Raw genomic sequence first — 18188 nt, forward strand, 5'->3', positions numbered from 1 at the left:
ATCGTACATGTAGAAGAGCTCCAGGAATCAGGGCCGGATTAACTTTTTGTGGGCCCGGCGCCAAACCTATTTGTGGGCCCCCCTGGGGAATTATTGTAAAAGGGGCCGGGGGTAAAAGCACAGTGGGGCAGGAGCTAGGGTTGGTCTCTGGAGCAAGGGAGGGGTCAGGGGTAAACTGCAAGTGCAGCAGGGCTGGGGAGGGGGTAAACAGGATCCCTCCGCCCCTGCCCACATAGAGCGGGTACCTACCTGGTTCTAGCCCATTCTCTTTGTCTCTCTCTGCACTGAGCTGCCCCTCCTCTCACAGCAGCAGGACAGGTTCTCTTCCAGCCCTCTGGGGTGGGAGGAGTGGAGGCTAATGTGGTTACTCCTATAACCGGACATTTAGTTTCCAGTCAGCACTGCTAACCGGACACTCAGGTCCCGTTTTCTACTGGAGTTTCCAGTCTAAAACTGGATACCTGGCAACAGGGCTGCCAGAAAAGCATGGGGGGGGGCAAGCAATCATTTTTAAAAGTAAGAGGGCTAAGCCTTAAGGGGGGGGGCAAGTGGTGGGTGGGGTAGGGAGTGGAGAGGAGCTAGTGGGCAGGGCCATGTCTGCTGTACTGCCCAGGTAGGTTGGAGACTGTGGGGATCAGCTGACACAGTATCCAGGGCCGGTGCAAGGATATTTTGCACCCTAGGCGAAACTTCCACCTTGCACCCCCTTTCCCCCCTCCGGAGCATCGCTTATTATAAATTTTCAAAAATGAATACAGTGGAGTCACATCTTACGCGGGGGTTAGGTTTTAAGGTCAGCGCGTAAGAGGAAAATCGCGTATAGTGAAAATTACCATAAACTACAGTACACATAGTATACATAGTATACACTGTATACACTAGAACAGGGGTTCTCAACCTACGGCACACGTGCCAAAGGTGGCACGCGAGCTGATTTTTTTTTTTTTAATGGCAGGCTGCGGGTCCCAGCCACCGCTGAGCCTGCTGCCAGCCTGGGGTTCCGTTCACTCAGCTGCCAGCCGGGGTTTCAGTCGGCGACTCCGCTCAGCCTCCTGCCATTCACCCAGGCCGGCAGCAGGCTCAGCGGGGCCGGTGGCCGAGACCCTGGCTGGCAAGGGGCCGGCAGCCAGAACCCCAGATCGTCAGCGGGCTGAGCAGGGCCGGCAGCCGGTCTGGGGTTCCGTCTGCTGGCTCCTGCCAGCTGGGGTCTCGGACGCCGGATCCACTCAGCCTCCTGGCAGCCTGGGTGAATGGAACCCCAGGCCGCCAGGAGGCTGAGCGGATCCGGCATCCGGGACCCCGACTGGCAAGGGGCCGGCAGACGGAACTCCAGACCGGCAGTGGGCTGAGCGGGGCCGGTGGCTGGGACCACAGCCTCCTGCTGGCCTGGGTGAACGGAACCCCAGACCGTTCACCGAGGCTGGCAGGAGGCTGAGCGGAGTTGGCTGGGACCCCAGCAGGCTGAGCGGGGCTGGCGGCTGGGAGCCCGGCTGCCAGGAGTCGGCCCACTGCTGGCCCTGCTCAGCCCGCTGCCGGCTGAGTGAACAGAACCCCAGGTCAGCAGCAAGCTCAGTGGCGGCCAGGACCCGCAGCCTGCCATTAAAAAAAATTGGCTTGCATGGGAAGGGTAGGGGGTGCAGCGGGAGGAGGACGGGGAGGAAGATCTGGGAAAAGGGGGCAGCCTGTAAAAAAATCACTTCCTTCCTGAGAAGCAGACTCACCCTGCCCGGGGTCCAGGCGGCATGGCTGCTGCTCCCTCCCCCCCCCCCCAAACAGCTGATCAGGACCAGGGAGAGAGAGTGAGAGGAGGAGGGATGAGTACACAACACGGTGGGGAAGAGGCGGGGGGAGGAGGAGGCCGGGGAGCTTTGCTGCCGGCTGCCCTGCAACAGCAGGACAGAGCCCCAGGCACAGCAGCACCAAGCTTCCTGGAGAAGAGAGGCTGGGCTGGGGCCCCTTTGGAGCGTGGGCCCGGCGCCACTGGCGCCATTGTAAATCTGGTATTGCCAGGAATCGATCCCTACAAGTCTGACAAAGACCCCCCTCAAACAGCGGGTGGAGTGTGGCTGGGTTTTTTCTCCCCCATGATAAACAACTGTCTTCAAGGCTCCTGTTGTTGTTTGTGACTTCGGAAAGCATTTGCTCTCTGCTCTGGTCCTCCTTCACCCGCTCCTTGCTGTTGTTGCAGAAATTAGTCTTTAGCCGCTTGGCCGGGGGTTCTGTGAACGTCTTCCCTGCCTGGCTCCTAGCAACCTGCAGGGCATAGTGTACAGCTCATTGATAGACCAGCTTATTAAACGTGGAGTGGTTGAAATGCTGCCTAAAAGCCATCAGACCCACCAGCTTGTTTGCTGAAACCTCGGAGAACTTCCCGTCCCCAAACCATTGCACCCAGCACATTCTGGAGATTGCCTGACGTTTGGATGTGATTCTGTAGGAGACGATTGCAGGCCACCAGAAGAAGCCCTTGATCTTCCCCAATATGAGCTCCCAATTCCAAAATCTTTCCCATCCTGGTATTCCACCACTTCCCCTGCAACTCTGCTCTCCTGCTCCCCAGCGATGAGCTCTGGGGATCCGTTCTGGTCCTCCTGGGTGCTGCTGGCAGACGTGGTACTGCTGCTCTGGGAGGACTCCTTGGAATCCTCCTCAGTGAGGTCGATCGGGGCGCCTGGACAGACATGGCCATCCTCCTCTTAGAGCACCGAATGGGAGCCAGAGACTCCAGGTCATTCTCTTCTTTAAGTTTCATCTTATGGAGATTCAGTCCTGCCTGGAATATCATGCGAGCTGGAGGCTTCTGCCTCAGGCTGCTCTCCCAGCCAGCAGCACCACACAGTCGCACCTACCCCATGCTCCCATGGCTCATGAAGCCTGGACAGTAGTAAGGAGCAGTTCAACTATAGGCTGAGCAAGTGCAAAATGGTGGTAGAATGTGCCTTTGGACGTTTAAAAGGTCACTGGCGCTGTTTGCTGACTAGGTCAGACCTCAGTGCAACCAACATTCTCATTGTTATTGCTGCTTGATGTGTGCTCCATAATATCTGTGAGAGTAAGGGGGGAGACATTTATGGCGGGGTGGGAGGTTGAGGCAAATCGCCTGGCATCCGATTTTGAGCAGCCAGACACCAGGGCAATTAGAAGAGCACAGTAAGGCGCACTGCGCATCAGAGAGGCTTTGAAAACCAGTTTCATGACTGACCAGGCTTCAGTGTGACAATTGTGTGTGTTTCTCCTTGATGCAAACCCACCCCCTTTGTTGATTTTAATTCCCTGTAAGCCAACCACCCTCCCCCCTTTGAAATAAAGTAACTATTGTTTTGAAACCATGCATTCTTTCTTTAATTAATTAATTTTAAAAAATGAGATAACGGACAAGGTAGCCTGGGTGGGGTGGTGGAGGAGGGAAGGACAAGGCCACATTGCTTATTGTAGCCGCACTAAAAATCAAACTATTTGAATGACAGCCTTCTGTTGCTTGGGCCATCCTCTGCAGTGGAGTGGCTGGGTGCCCGGAGCCTCCCCCCTTGCGTTCTTGGGTGTCTGGGTGAGGAGGCTATGGAACATGGGGAGGAGGGTAAGCAGTTATACAGTGGATGCAGTGGGGGTCTGTGCTCTTGTTGGCTTTCCTGCAGCTCCAATAGATGCTTCATCATGTCCGTTTGCTCCCACATTGGCCTCAGCATCACGTCCTGCCTCCACTCTTCGTGCTCACTTAATTTTTTCCTGGCCTCTGCCACTGAATGCCTCCATGCATTAAGCTGTACCCTATCAGTGCGGGAGTACTGCATGAGCTCGGAAAACATGTCATCGCGAGTGCGTTTTTTTCGCCTTCTAACCTGCGATAACCTCAGGGACGGAGATGATGGGGGAACGTAGAAACATTCTACGCTCTACGATTCTGGGGGGACTGCATGGTCACCTGTGCTGCTGAGTGCTGGTGAGTTTGCCACGCTAACCAAACAGGAAATGAAATTCAAAAGTTCCCGGGGCTATTCCTGTGTACCTGGCTAGTGCATGGGAGTTCAAAGTGCTGTCCAGAGCAGTCACAATGGAGCACTCTGGGATAGCTCCCGGAGGCCAATACTGTCGATTTGCGTCTGCACTACCCGAAATTCAACCCAGCAAGGTCGATTTTGGCACTACTCCCCTTGTCGGGGAGGAGTACAGAAGTCGATTTTTTTAAGAGCCCTTTAGGTTGACGGAACGGGGTTGGTTGTGTGGACGCAATCATTTTTAAATCAACCTAACGCGGCTACATTTGACCTAACCCCATAGTGTAGACCAGGGCTCAGGTTCTGGTAAGGGGACAGCATATCCTGGACTCTCCAGAATTATCAAATAGTCACAAAGACATGCTACTTGTGATCACCCCAGAAGTATTTTATCATTTAACACAAGTTATATTCAGTTCCTTATCCTCTAAGGAGCACTGAAAAAATGGAGGGGAGAGCGTGAAAGATGAGGTAGGAATTTGCCCCAAAACTGAGGTTTCTGGCAGAGAGTGGCATGTCCTGGGCTCTTCAGAATCGACTAACAGCCACAGGGCTGTGTCATTGAGGTGACCCAAGAGATATTTTCTCATTTTACAACAAGTCAAACCCAGTTCCTTATTCAAGGAGTTGTGGCAAAATGGAAAGGGTGAGGGGAGAGGGGAGGACAAGACGTGGCACAATTTGGTGCAGAAATTAAACCTCAGGTTTGGGAGTGGCATGTCTCAGGCCTGGTCTACACTACGAGTTTAGGTCGAATTTAGCAGCGTTAAATCGAATTAAGCCTGGACACGTTCACACGGCTAAGTCCCTTTTTTCAACTTAAAGGGCCCTTTAAACCGGTTTCTTTACTCCACCTCCGACGAGGGGATTAGTGATAAAATCGGCCTTGGCGGGTCGGAATTGGGGTAGTGTGAACGGAATTCAACGTTATTGGCCTCTGGGAGCTATCCCACAGTGCTTCATTGTGACCGCTCTGGACAGCACTCTCAACTCAGATGCACTGACCAGGTAGACAGGAAAAGCCCCGCGAACGTTTGAATTTCATTTCCTGTTTGCCCAGCGTGGAGAGCACAGGTGACCACGCAGAGCTCATCAGCACAGGTAACCGTGATGGAGTCCCAGGATCGCAAAAGAGATCCATCATGGACCGAACGGGAGGTATGGGATCTGCTCGCCATATGGGGAGATGAATCAGTGCTAGCTGAAGTCCATAGCAGTAAACGAAATGGCAAAATATTAGAAAAGGTCTCCAAGGCCATGAAGGACAGAGGCCATAACAGGGACGCACAGCAGTGCCGCGTGAAAATTAAGGAGCTAAGGCAAGCCTACCACAAAGCCAGAGAGGCAAACGGAAGGTCTGGGGCAGAGCCGCAAACATGCTGCTTCTACGCAGAGCTGCATGCCATGCTAGGGGGTGCAGCCACCCCTACCCCAACCGTGTGCTTTGACTCCTTCAATGGAGAAACACACAGGGAAGCGGGTTCAGGGTACGAGGAAGATGAGGATGAAGATAATGTAAATTCGACCTAATTTCGTAGTGTAGACATAACCTCAGGTTCTTCAGAAATGTTGAATGGTTGCAGACATGAATCACTTGGGGTGACAATTTGTCTTTGACACATCCTCAAATCTCAGTTACTTATTCAAAGTAAGAGACATTTACATTGTGCGGATCAGAGGCTTTGCTTGTGTCTCAGAAAAGTGTATTCTTAAAAACAGTTCTATTGCAATACAAAGTTTTACTTGTTTTTTTTAAGTCAGCCTCTGAATAAGGAACAAAGAACCAACTTCAGCCACATAAGATTGGGAGCTGTGTTATTCATATTCCTCATACCTAAAAATAACAATGGTTTAAACAAAACCTGGGTCCCAATCCTGCAAGGTTTATTACAAATGCTTAACTTTAAGAAAATCTGAAGTTAAAAGAATTACTTACATGCTTAAAATTAAGTACATGCAAATCAGAGATGTCTCTCAATTTAATAAAATCACCAGAAACATGTCATGCGTAGTGTAAATATTCTCACTCTGTAATATGGTAACAGCCCGCTAAATAGAAAAATCAGATTATTATATTACTGTATATTTCTCTAAACAAAAGCTCGCTGTTGTAATGGTTATTTTTGTTTCTGATATTTATATAGCAAGGATGTTTAAACCTACTAAAACTTCCTAAATAAAGTTTAAAAACCCTTCCTAAATCAATAGTTTTAGAAAAAGTTATTCTGCTATAGCTAAACTGGGGCTTGGGTTACACTTAAAAATTAGATTATGATAGCTACATCAGTCTGGGCTGTAAAAAAAACCCACACCCCTGACAACATAGCTATTCCAACCTAACCCCCAGTGTAGACACAGCTATGTTGATGGGAGAATGCTTCTGTTGACACAGCTAACTTGGGGTATGTCTACACTACAGCAGCACAGCTGTGATACTGCAGCTGGGGCATAGACACTTTCTACATTGATGGATAGATTTTTTCCCCATTGATGTAGTTAATTGACCTCTCTGAAAAGCAGTAGCTGGTCAATGGAAGAAATCTTCTATCAACCTAACTGTGTCTCCAGTGGAGGCTATGTTGCATAAGGCATCAAATTTTTCACAGCCCTGAGCAATGCAGCCAGGCTGACCTAAGTTTTAGGTGTAAACCATGCTTTTGTTTGAGCAGGTTGTGTTAGTATGTGGACAGAAAACCCTTCCACTGGTGTATGCTGCATGTATACTATAAGGCAGAGGTAGGCAACCTATGGCACGTGTGAGCTGATTTTCAGTGGCACTCACACTGCCCAGGTCCTGGCCACCGGTCTGGGGGGGCTCTGCATTTTAATTTAATTTTAAATTAAAACATTTTAAAAATCTTATTTACTTTACATACAATAGTTTAGTTATATATTATTCATTATAGACTTATAGAAAGAGACCTAAAAAGGTTTAAATGTATTACTGGCACGCGAAACCTTAAATTAGAGTGAATAAATGAAGACTCGGCACACCACTTCTGAAAGTGCTATAGGGTTATACACCGCTACCTTGATATAACGCGACCCGATATTACACGAATTCGGATATAATGCGGTAAAGCAGTGCTCCGGGGGGGTGGGGCTGCGCGCTCCGGTGGATCAAAGCAAGTTCGATATAATGTGGTTTCACCTATAACGCAGTAAGATTTTTTGGCTCCTGAGGACAGCGTTATATCGAGGTAGAGGTGGATTGGCATAGCTACAATGACATACCTACGCCAACACACAAACAGCCCAATACAACAATTGGGATATCTGGGAATCTGAGATGAGCTTAAAAAATTAGATCATAGGTATCACGAACAAGAAAGGGGCATGTTTATTCCACTAGCAAAGGGGTCATAGAAAAGTGAGTGACAACCTAAGTTCCCACGCCTCAAAACCAACAGAAGGCAGGGATCACTCCAGGATGAGTAACAGTTTCTTCTTGTCCTGGAGAGCAAAACCTCCTAGTGCAGGTCATGTCCTGTTTTCATTCATGACGTTCCTCATTTCCTCCATCATCCTTTCCCTCCCCTTTCTATGCACCTTGCCCTCCTCTCCTCTCGCTTTCCCTTGCCTCTACTCGCCCTGTAGATCCCTCCTCTTTCCAACCCACTCCGTCCTCGGTCATGGTATTGGCACGTACCCAGCTTGCCAAGGGCCATCAGACCCCGCTACCTGTTTCCAGGCCAAGCCCCTCAGGGCCAGGGGGTCCCGTCCCATGGATCCCCTACTGCTGCCCCCTCAATGCCCTTCTTCCCAGTGCCCGCCTGCCTTGCTCCGCTCCCCCGGAGGTGAGCCCTCTCCCCCACCCCATTGTCTCCTTGCTTCACCCCGCCCCGGAAGAGCTATATATGGTCGCCGGCCCCGGGGCGCCCCAGGTGAGGCACCGAGCCTGGGACCCCTCCCCCACTGAGTCACTCAGTTTCGCCCAGGCGCGGCGGGGTTTATTAGCCCGTCCTGGCCGGGTGGGGCAGCGCCAGCGATCGCAGGGGGAGGAGCGGCGGTGGCAGCAGCGGCCCCAGGTGGGTGTAACCGGAGAAGGGAGGCGCGGCGAGGCGAGGCTCGGTCACTACCTGCGGAACCTGTCGGGCAGCTCAGGCAGTGACTGGGAGCGGTTCCCCGAGGCGCACGCACAGGTCGCTCTCCCGCAGCCTACAGGGCCAAGCGCTCCGGACCCCGGACCCCCGACTCCCCGCCCGCTAGCCATGGAGCTGCTCCGCGGGGCTGCGCTGCTGCTGCTGCTGGTGGCCGCCGTGTGCTGGGCTCAGCAGGACCAGAGTGAGTACCCCCCCCCCGCCTGCCAGCCAGCGGGGTGCCCGAGATAGCCCGGCCCGGGGAGCTGCCGCTCGGTCCCGCGCCCCAAAACGGGACCTCCCGCCATTGGGCAGCGGCTGGCCGGGCTCCTTGTGCGGCAGGGCGAGGCGAGCTCCGCCGCGGCGCTCCGGCTAACGCGGGCTCCGCCTGCTCCTGGGGGGCCGAGCCCCCGGGGGAGGGAGCCGGGCGCGCCGCAGGGCTGGGAAAGCGCCGGGCGGGAGCGCCCCGTTCCCATCTGGGCGGCTGAGCCGCGCCCCGAGCACCTGCTGGGTCTCGATAACCCCCCGGCTGTCTAACGTCCCGCTCCCGAGCTGCCCCCGCCCTGCCCCTCCGTGCGGTGCCGAGCCCGGGAGTTTCCCGTGGACGGGCTGCGAAGGGGCGCGCACGGCGGATCCTGGGGGCGCTGCACGGAGAAATACTTGGCCGTCTGGGGGGAGGCGAAACCATCTGTTGGGTGTGGGGCCGGTCTCAGCATGGCCTGAGGAGCCGAGAAATTCTCCCTTCCAGTTCCTGCTCTGACGTGCGCAGGTTGGCCTGGCGCTAGTCACTCCGCTACGCTTTGTCTCGGCACCCGTCCGCAAAGTGCTAAAAGGGGAAGCGGGCCATGTTTGTAAAGGGCTAAGTACTCACAGCGTTCTTGGGGGTTTTAAATCTCTTTAGGTTGTACATGTGCCAACAACAAACGCACAACCAGCTGCACTAACAACTCCGGTATCTGCGAGTGTACATCCTTTGGGTCACAAGTCACAATCCAGTGTGACACACGTAAGTATCGCCTACGCTCCTTGGTTTGGACAGCTTCTTACTGTTATCTTTTCGGGTGACAAATAACTTACTAGGTCTGACCACTGGACTGCTTTGGCAGTGATTGGTGCTGACTGCTTCAGAGGAAAGGACAAGAAGCCACAAAATGAGCACTTAAGGAATAATTCACCCTTAGGGAAAGCTTCCTAACCCTCTGTTACTGATTGAAAAGGTTATAAACCCCTCATGCTCCAGGTCAAATTTGTTTGTCGTGTCTAAACAAGTTCTCATTATTCAAATCTATATATATTACCCCCCCCCCCTTTTTTTTTTTTTTTTAAATCCTTGTCCTCTGTCCCCTGGTAAGGCCTTCCACAGATGACTTTTGTGTAATGTTTCCTTTTAGCAGCTTTAAAATTGCTGCCTTTCAATACAACATCATTCTACATATAGCAAACCAAAAACAGTCAATGATGTTTTGAATCAATGGTTCTGGTAACTTTCAAGATAAAACTTTTTTTTTTTTTTTTTTAAACTATTCTTAGTGACTTCAAAATGTCTGCTGATGAAGGCAGAAATGGCTGCCTTAAAGAAGTCTGGTCGTAGGGCGAAACCAGAGTATGCATATGTAGACAACGATGGCATTTATGATCCTGACTGTGAAAACAGTGGCATCTTCAAGGCTAGGCAGTGCAATGGAACTTCCTGCTGGTGTGTGAACAGTGCTGGAGCAAGAAGAACTGAAAAGGGTGACACAAACTTGCAGTGCAGTGAACTAGTCAGAACAAGGTCAGTCTTGTAACACATTATGGTGCCATATTCTAATAGTACATGACTTGCCCTCTGTATTTTGTACGTAAGGGAGAACTTAGGAGTGTATATGTGAACCAAGAATCCAGTGGTCCTAACCTCCTAATAACTTAATCAGTTTTAAAATAATTTGATACTTCATTTAATACATCTGTGAGAATGTGCAGGGAATGGTGGAAAGAAGTTTCTAGTCCTTCTTGCTCACAACTTAATTTAAAAATAAAAATTGGGTAACGTGGACCTCCGAACATGAGTAGGCAAAATATTTTAATATGTTGGTGTACCTGACTTTGTAGATACTTAAATTATTTGCTCTAACTGCCTGGCTTTTATATTTCAGCTGGATCATCATTGAAACAAAACATGCTGAGAGAAGTACAGCTGTGGATCCTTCTCGTTTGGAGGAGTAAGTGCATCAAATTAAAACATCTGCTGTTTGTGCTATAGTATGCAGTTGAGGATGTTTATTTTTTCACTAGTACATTTAAACTAGGGCTGTCAATTAATTGCCGTTAACTCCAGCGATTAATTCAAAACAAATTAACACAACGATTAATTTTTTAATCAAGCGAATAACACTGTTAAACAATAATAGAATACCGTTTTAAGTTTATTATTCACATTTTTGCATGTTTTTCTAAATTTACAAATATATTGATTTCAGTTACAATACAAAATACAAAGTGTACAGTGCTCCCTTTTATTTTGATTACATATATTTGCTCTGTAAAAAAAGATAAACAAAAGAAATAGTATTTTTCAATTCACCTCTTACAAGTACTGTAGTGCAACTTACAAATGTAGATTTTTTGTTTTGTTTGGTTTGTTTGTTTGTTTGTTTTGGAAGTGAAGTTATGTAACAAACCAACAACAATGTAGGCTCTAAAGTTTTACAAGTCCACTCAGTCCTACTTCTTGTTTGTCTTAGCATTTGGCTGAACAAGTTTGTTTACATTTACAGGAGATAATGCTGCCTGCTTCTTAGTTACAATGTCACCTGAAAGTGAGACCAGGCATTCGCATGGCGGTTCTGTAGCCAGCATTGTAAGGTATTTACTTGCCAGATATGCTAAATATTTATATGCCATCTGGCAAGTAAATACCTTACAATGCTGGCTACAGAACTGCCATGCGAATGCCTGGTCTCACTTTCAGGTGACATTGTAAATAAGAAGTGGGCAGTATTGTTTACATTTATGGGAGATAATCTTAGCGATTGGCTGAACAAGAAGTAGGATTGAGAGGACTTGTAGGCACTTAGTTTTCCTTTGTTTTTAGAGTGCAGTTATAGTATTTTTCAATATGTAACAAATCTATTTCTTTTTTTTTTTACAGTGCAAATATTTGTAATCAAAAATAGTATAAAGTGAGCACTGTATGCTTTGTTGTAATTGAAATATATTTTTAAACGTAGAAAACATCCATAAATATTTAAATTGTATTCCATTATTGTTTAACAGTGCAATTAAAACTGCAATTAATCGCAATTATTTTTTTAATCTCATGATTAATTTTTTAATTGTTTAACAGCTCTAATTTAAACTAAGTAAAATAAAAATTCTTAGGTTTGCCAATATTGTAGTTAGAACACCAAAAATAATTGGCCTTCTGGTTTGAGCCTTTGAGTTACACTTGCGTCCCACTATCTTGCTCTTCCCTGCAACTGTGAGGGCTAGAAATTTAAGATTAAAACTGTCATATAATCACTTGAGACTGAGGTGGGGTTTTAATAATAAAAAAGGCAAATATTGCAAGCGTCACAATACCTGACTTACTTTATTAGAAGTTTTGACTTGGCCTTCACAATGCTTTATCATACATTCCCATGAAAGTGCCAATTGCCACTGGAGCTGTTGCTATATGTTGTACATAATTCCTCCTATAGGCCTCTTATTACTCATGAAAATGAAGACTCCCAATATGTTTGGGTGGCTGTTTAGCTTCTGTGTAAACTTAGAGTTGCTACATTTTAATATTGTAATCTTTTTGCAGAACCATCAAAAATGAATTTAACACACGTTACTTGCTGAATCCAAAGTATATAAATGATGTTCTGGTAAGAGGCATACCTTTTTCTTTACTTAGAAATATATCTGGAAGTCATTTTAATATCACTTTAAGATTGAGCTCATACAAAGCAAGCATTTTGGTGCTAGTATGACTATAAAACACTGTTAAATTGGAATATTCCAGTTGAATAGAAAGGATGATGGTATTGTTTCAGTGTAATCATTCAATTGACAAAAGCAGAGACTGAAGGGTAGGCAGTGCCTAGATCTGGATTAGATTTAGAGTTGGATTTTCTCCATTCTCTCCCCAAGAAGGGAGGAGAGATGTGCCTTGTTTGTGGGGAATCTACTCCTACTGTAGAACATGCTTCTGAGGCTAGGTCTACACTACAGCGGTGTTCCGACCTAAGATACGCAACTTCAGCTACGTGAATACCGTAGCTGAAGTTGCGTATTTTAGGTCGGCTTACCTGGTGGTGAGGACGGGGGAAAGCCGACCGCTGCCGCCGACTCCGCTGCCGCCTCTTGTCGAGGTGGATTTCCGGAGTGGACGGCAGAGCGATCAGGGATCGATTTTACCGCGTCCTCACGAGACGCGGTAAGTCGATCCCCGATAAACCAATTGCTACCCGCCGGATCGGCGGGTAGTGAAGACGTAGCCTGAGACACTGCCCCTACCTTCCCTTTCCTGTGAATCCTGTCCTGACAATCCCTTCAGACATGACCAAAATCTTGAGCTGCTCATGAATTGGAAAAATCAGAGTAAAGGCTGGTGCAAATTCTCAATTCACTGTCCAAAATAATTCTAAAATTCCTCCTCCCACCATATAGATAACTTGTATTGGAACCATGCAATGGTTAAGCAGCATCTAGTGTGCTATTTTTGGTATTTCCATCTTGTTCTCAATCTGTAAAACTGCTCATCAGTAACATTAAAAAGAGCATAACTCTATGGGATTGCTTTAAAACATTATAAATGACTTGTTAATTTTTTCATCAGTCCAGTTGTTTACAAGGAAGTAATAACAGTAACACTGCTTTCACTTTTGCAGTATGAAAACCCTTATATCACTATTGAACTGAAGCAAAATGGTTCCCAGAAGTCTGGCAAGGATGTGGATATAGCTGATGTGGCGTACTACTTTGAAAAAGATGTAAGACTGCATTAATAGTTTGCTTTCAAAACTGACTTCTAACAACTATATTCAAGTGTACTGGCTTATAATTTGAGTTGTATCCAACATTGTTTTTAGATGGATTATTGAATAAGAGCAGTGTGCTAATAAGTACCTCTTCAACCTCTCACAGGTCAAAGGTGACTCTCTACTTCAGAATGGCATGCTACAGATTAACATCAGTGAAGAACCTCTAAAATTTGATCAAGCTCTAATCTACTATGTTGATGAAAAGCCACCGGAGTTTTCCATGAAAGGTCTGACTGCTGGTGTTATTGCCGTCATTGTAGTGGTGATACTAGCAATTGTTGCTGGAATTGTTGTACTGGTAAGTTTAGTTGTAAACAAGTTTAGTAATACTGGCAATGTACACTTTGTACCAGCACTCTAGACCAGTCGTCCCAAACTTTTTTCTCAGCTGCAACACACCTCAAGCTCCAGAGGCTCTTCCTTCTCCTACCGCCCTCCCCAGCAAATGACTACAGGAGGGAAGGGGACGGGCACAGGAGCTGACCTGTTGCTCACACGAGAGGGGAGGGAGGAAGAGTGAGTAAGCTCTGGTTGGTTGCTCTGCCCTGAAATAGGCGAGGCCGATGGCTAATCAGAAGGTGGCGTTCCCTCACTTGTTCTCACATGTACTTTTTCAAAAAATTCCACAGCACACCTGTTTGGGCCTGACAGCACACGGCTGTGCTATGGCACACCAGTTGGGAAACATTAGTGTAGACTACAGAGAAGCAATCATGTATATTACAGCAGAAAATGATTTCTGTAAAATCAGTTGCACTCAGTCTGTAATGACTGTAAAAAATAAATGACAAACCTCATACTTGTCTCCTTCTGAGCGCAGTCTCTGAATGAAAAGCCTGTTTTTGTTCTTTGTTTTCTCTGTAGCTCTGGTGCAGCACACAAGTAGGTGATCTTTTGGAGATAGGAGGGATTGGGAGAGTGGAAGATAGGATAACTTAAATCTGTATTTGGATGGGGATAAGGTGTTGTTGTTGGTGTTTTTTTTTTTTTTTTTTTTAATTTTCTAGTCCAATGTAGTAAAGTGGGTAGCAGAAACTCTTTCCCTTCCTTAAGGACTCACGGTTTGGGAAACTTTAAAGCACCGAGCAGGCATGAATCTTAACACTGAATTGTGATGCTTGACTTAACTGTCTAACCTGTCTGTCTTTTACAGGTTATCACTAGGAGAAGGAGAGGAAAGTATGAGAAGAGTGAGGTAAGTTCTAAAGGACCCAAAACACTTCATTAGATACTCCATGCCTTCAGCCTTCATAGAAGTCTGTGTCACTTTCCTCCGGATTTTTCTAGGGGGAAAGACTCATTTTCCAACTAAGGCAAAATTTGTTTTTGTGTGGGTTGCAAAACAAATGTCAAAGCTTTGTGTCCATATACAAGTGACTCTAGCTGCAATGACTTAGTGTGGCCAGAGCTCATGGTTTTTAATACTTGCTGGCCACTTGCTGTGTAATAAACCAGTTATTGTAAGTCCGTATTTCTGTTTAGGTACATCCTTTCCTAATATCCACAGGATTATGACTATATACAAGTAATGTAGTTGGTGATAGGGGCAGTCTGATGCCAAGAGGAACTGTTGTCTGGTACTTTTGTACCTTGAGACTGAGGCCTCAAATGAGAGAGGCACAAAGCATCTAGCTTAAAACTTCTTCACTTCTGCTCTCTGCCAAGCAGAAGGAAAAATTCAAATTTGGGGTTTCTTGCAGTAGCACTGGCAAGCCTAGAATTGTGTGATGTCACAGCAGTAGAAGTAGCAGCTGCATCACCAGATTTGACTAGATCTCCTGGTTGCAGACTATGATCTATGTACTGATGTCTAATAAACACCCTTTTGGAAAAGGGAGATGCAACTCTAAAACTTGTCATAGCATTGTGACAGACCTCTTATATGAGCAAGGTTAATGCATATTTGGTGCACTAAGCCCAAACATTTATGCAGGCATTAAGTTCCCAGTAACTGAGTTAAGCCCATGAGTAAGTGTTCGCAGGAGGAGGGTTTTATTTTCTATTGGGCTGAGTGAAGCTATGGCCATGAATTACGTAATGGGATGAAAATGTCTGGCTATGATAGGTGTTTGGGGCAGTGGCAAAGCTAATAGAGGGACAGGGGAGTGACTGCTGCCACCTCCCTCCCCCCAGTGGCTTTAAGGAGGTAAATATAATTGTCTTCCAACATCTGTACCATTCACATTTTTCTCCTCTTCCTTCCCCACCAGGCAAAGGAAATGAATGAAATGCAAAGAGAACTAAACCCATAACTGAAGTCACTAGAAGACAAATTGTGAACTATCAAGAAGGCAAACAGAACTGAAACAAGACTAGAAGTGTGGATTTAAATTTGTGTATGTTTGGTCTATGGGGAAAAATTATGTAACTTGGTGATCTCTCAAATTTGAATGAGCATAAATAGGATAAGTACTAGTACTATTGTCGCCAATCTTGAGGGGGTGGGAGGGGTACAGGTTTAATTTGGGATCTGGCTAACTCTCCAAGAGATTGTAATGATGAGCTGAACTGCAGAAGTGTTGCAGTAACTCATATGTCAGAGTTACACATCGATTACAAACTTCCTACTACAAATAATGGAAAATTAATCTAAATACACATTTTATTTTTTTGAGGCTGGCCTTGTCAGGATATAGCTACAGAACTCCGAATACCTGCTATCTGGCTCATGTACAGTTGAATATGGCTTTGTTTTTAAGGATGTCTGTATTGTACACTGTCTTTGATACATTTGCTGTAACTTTTTTATGACTTGAATTTAATAAAACTCTAAAACAAATTGCCTGCTCTCTATTATAGTCACTTTATATTATTCTGCTAGTCTAGTTAAACTAATCATGCAGTATTTCAGTATTATCCTCTGTGCTACCGTGTAAAAATATCTACAGAAGAAAGTAAGCAACCCAGACATGCATGTGATCTAATCTTCCCAGAGAAATTCAAGTGCTATGTCGTATGTGCACCTAAACATCCTTATTGTATTGGCCAACCATCTTTCTGGCTGGGCGCCAACTGTTTAAGCTCTTGTCTTCTGGCATTCTTGTTGCAGACATGATATAAACATGGCATCCATTTCTATTTTAAATGGATAAATTATATCAAAGCCAAAGACTACCCAGTTGTTAAATACTAACACAGTAAATGCATGTGTAGCTTTGATTTGTGGGGGAGGGGGTCCTTGTCCATATAATTGTACAACTGTATTTAAAAAATGCAGATTCCTATGACACAAGTTCCTCAACCCCTGTTCCAACTCAGTATTTTATCCAGACTTGCCCTTTTAATACATTGTTAGCTGTGCCTATCATGAGCTTTGCATAAATCATAAGAATGTATAATCTTTCAAGTGCCAAAAATCTTGGGAGCGGGGGCAAGATCTAATGTAAAAATGGCTGTCAAACACCTCAAAATGAAAACTGTTAAATTTTTTTTGATTAGTAATACTTAAGATTTTTGTCATGGTTATTTTTAGTGACATTCAGGGACAGGTGGCGATATGCAAAAATTCACAGAAGCCTGCAACCTGTCCTTGACTTTCACTAAAAATAATGGGGGAGAGGGGGACTGACCACTGGAGTGAAATGAAGCCTCAGTTGCTGTCATGGGAGTGTGGGGGGGCAGACAGCTCCAGTCCCTGCCCCCACAACTGCCCCCACTCAGGCTAAAGCTGAGGAAGTCAGAGGTTCCTTAAAGTAACAGAATCCATAACTAAATTGGATCCTTGGTAATTATCAACACTCAGCAGACCAGAGGGCTGTTTCAATATCCAATCAAGCTTTGTCTCTAGTTTTGACTGGAGAACTCCTGTATTTTTTTTTTTTTTAAAAGGTTGCAAGAATGTAAGAGGTTCATCCATTTTTGAGCTGAGCTTAACTTGAAGTCTCTACTAAAAGTAGTGATCCCTTCCCCTTCCTCCAATTCTTCTAACAATAAACCCTAAATCACAAATCTTAACCCAGTTGCTTTCAGTCTAAGATGTGTAACAAACTGAATACTAGGTAACTTTAATGGCTCTGCTCTCATGGTTGAGGTTTTACTTCATATTCAGGCTTGTTAATGGAAATGTTCCTGTGGAGTCTGGTTGCTTTGGACTCAGTATTCCAGTCTCAAAGGGAACAGGTTTTAAACCTGTAGATGCTGTGGAGCACACTGGAAATACTGAGGGGTTATGGTGCAATGGAAGCTGCACCATAGTTAAGGTTGCATTACAGATTTCTGTTTAACAGGAGCTTTAAATTTTTGTTAAAATCTCACTGAAATGGAAAATGCCGAAAGGCAATGTAGACTTTGACTCCTATTAAATTTTTTTTGGTGGTTTGACTGGAAAATAATATGCCTGTGGAATGAATAACTTCAAAATCACCCCTGCAATTTTACACTGGATTGTCTTGCTTTTGTTGTAAATTTTTTGCAAGAAATCTAAGACAGTCTGGATCTTGGCCTTTAGCCATGTTTGCTCTTCATTTGCTGATTCCTAAAATATCAGTTACACAGCTGTGTTAGAACAATTTATAACTTTTTAGCCATAACAGAAAATACATGTCAAGCTAAATCCACAGAACAATGGGATCTAAACTTGTGTCTAGAAATCACTTTTGAAAATAAGATTTAGGCTTCTAAATCAGTTAGGTATTGCAACACTGAGTGCAGCAACACCTAAATACCTTGAGAATCTGGGCCTAAGGCCATAATCTCAATCTAAAAGAGAACTGCTGTTGAACACTCTCCATTTTTAAAATGTTAACAGAGCTTATGCAAGGTCATAAACCACGTCTAACATGAAACTCTACAATCTTAGCCACTCCCCTATGCTGCCTTTCAGGGTGACTAGACCGGTTTGGGTTATCCTGTGTTAATCACTATAAAGCACTCGCTTCTCCCAGAGCCAGGAATAGAATACAGGATCCCTAATCACCCAGTTCTACTGCTTACTAGTAAACAGGTGTGAAACCCACTTGGAAAGTGTCAAGTCCTCCTTTATTGGTTAGCAGTTACTCCTGTAGCTCAAGTAGTAAGGCAGCCTAAGACAGGGACCTGATGATGGTCAAGGTGTTGAAACCTTGCTCCTGTTCTATGTAGGGTGGTATGGTTGCATGTAATAGAGG

At 45.9% G+C, this 18188-nt stretch overlaps 1 protein-coding gene across 1 annotated transcript; it reads left to right on the top strand.

Moving 5' to 3' along the window:
- The first annotated feature begins 7969 nt into the window (after positions 1-7969).
- EPCAM (epithelial cell adhesion molecule) lies at positions 7970-15492 on the top strand. Its single transcript, XM_024210697.2, has 9 exons — positions 7970-8279; positions 8976-9080; positions 9605-9848; positions 10210-10275; positions 11862-11925; positions 12931-13032; positions 13187-13381; positions 14237-14278; positions 15294-15492. The coding sequence occupies exons 1-9, from the start codon at positions 8207-8209 to the stop codon at positions 15333-15335; spliced, it is 933 nt and encodes a 310-aa protein (XP_024066465.1). The 5' UTR covers positions 7970-8206; the 3' UTR covers positions 15336-15492.
- Positions 15493-18188: the final 2696 nt, after the last annotated feature.

Source organism: Terrapene carolina, unplaced genomic scaffold, assembly GCF_002925995.2.
Source record: "Terrapene carolina triunguis isolate 2854851 unplaced genomic scaffold, T_m_triunguis-2.0 Scaffold120, whole genome shotgun sequence".
In the NCBI taxonomy this organism is placed as follows: domain Eukaryota; kingdom Metazoa; phylum Chordata; order Testudines; family Emydidae; genus Terrapene; species Terrapene triunguis.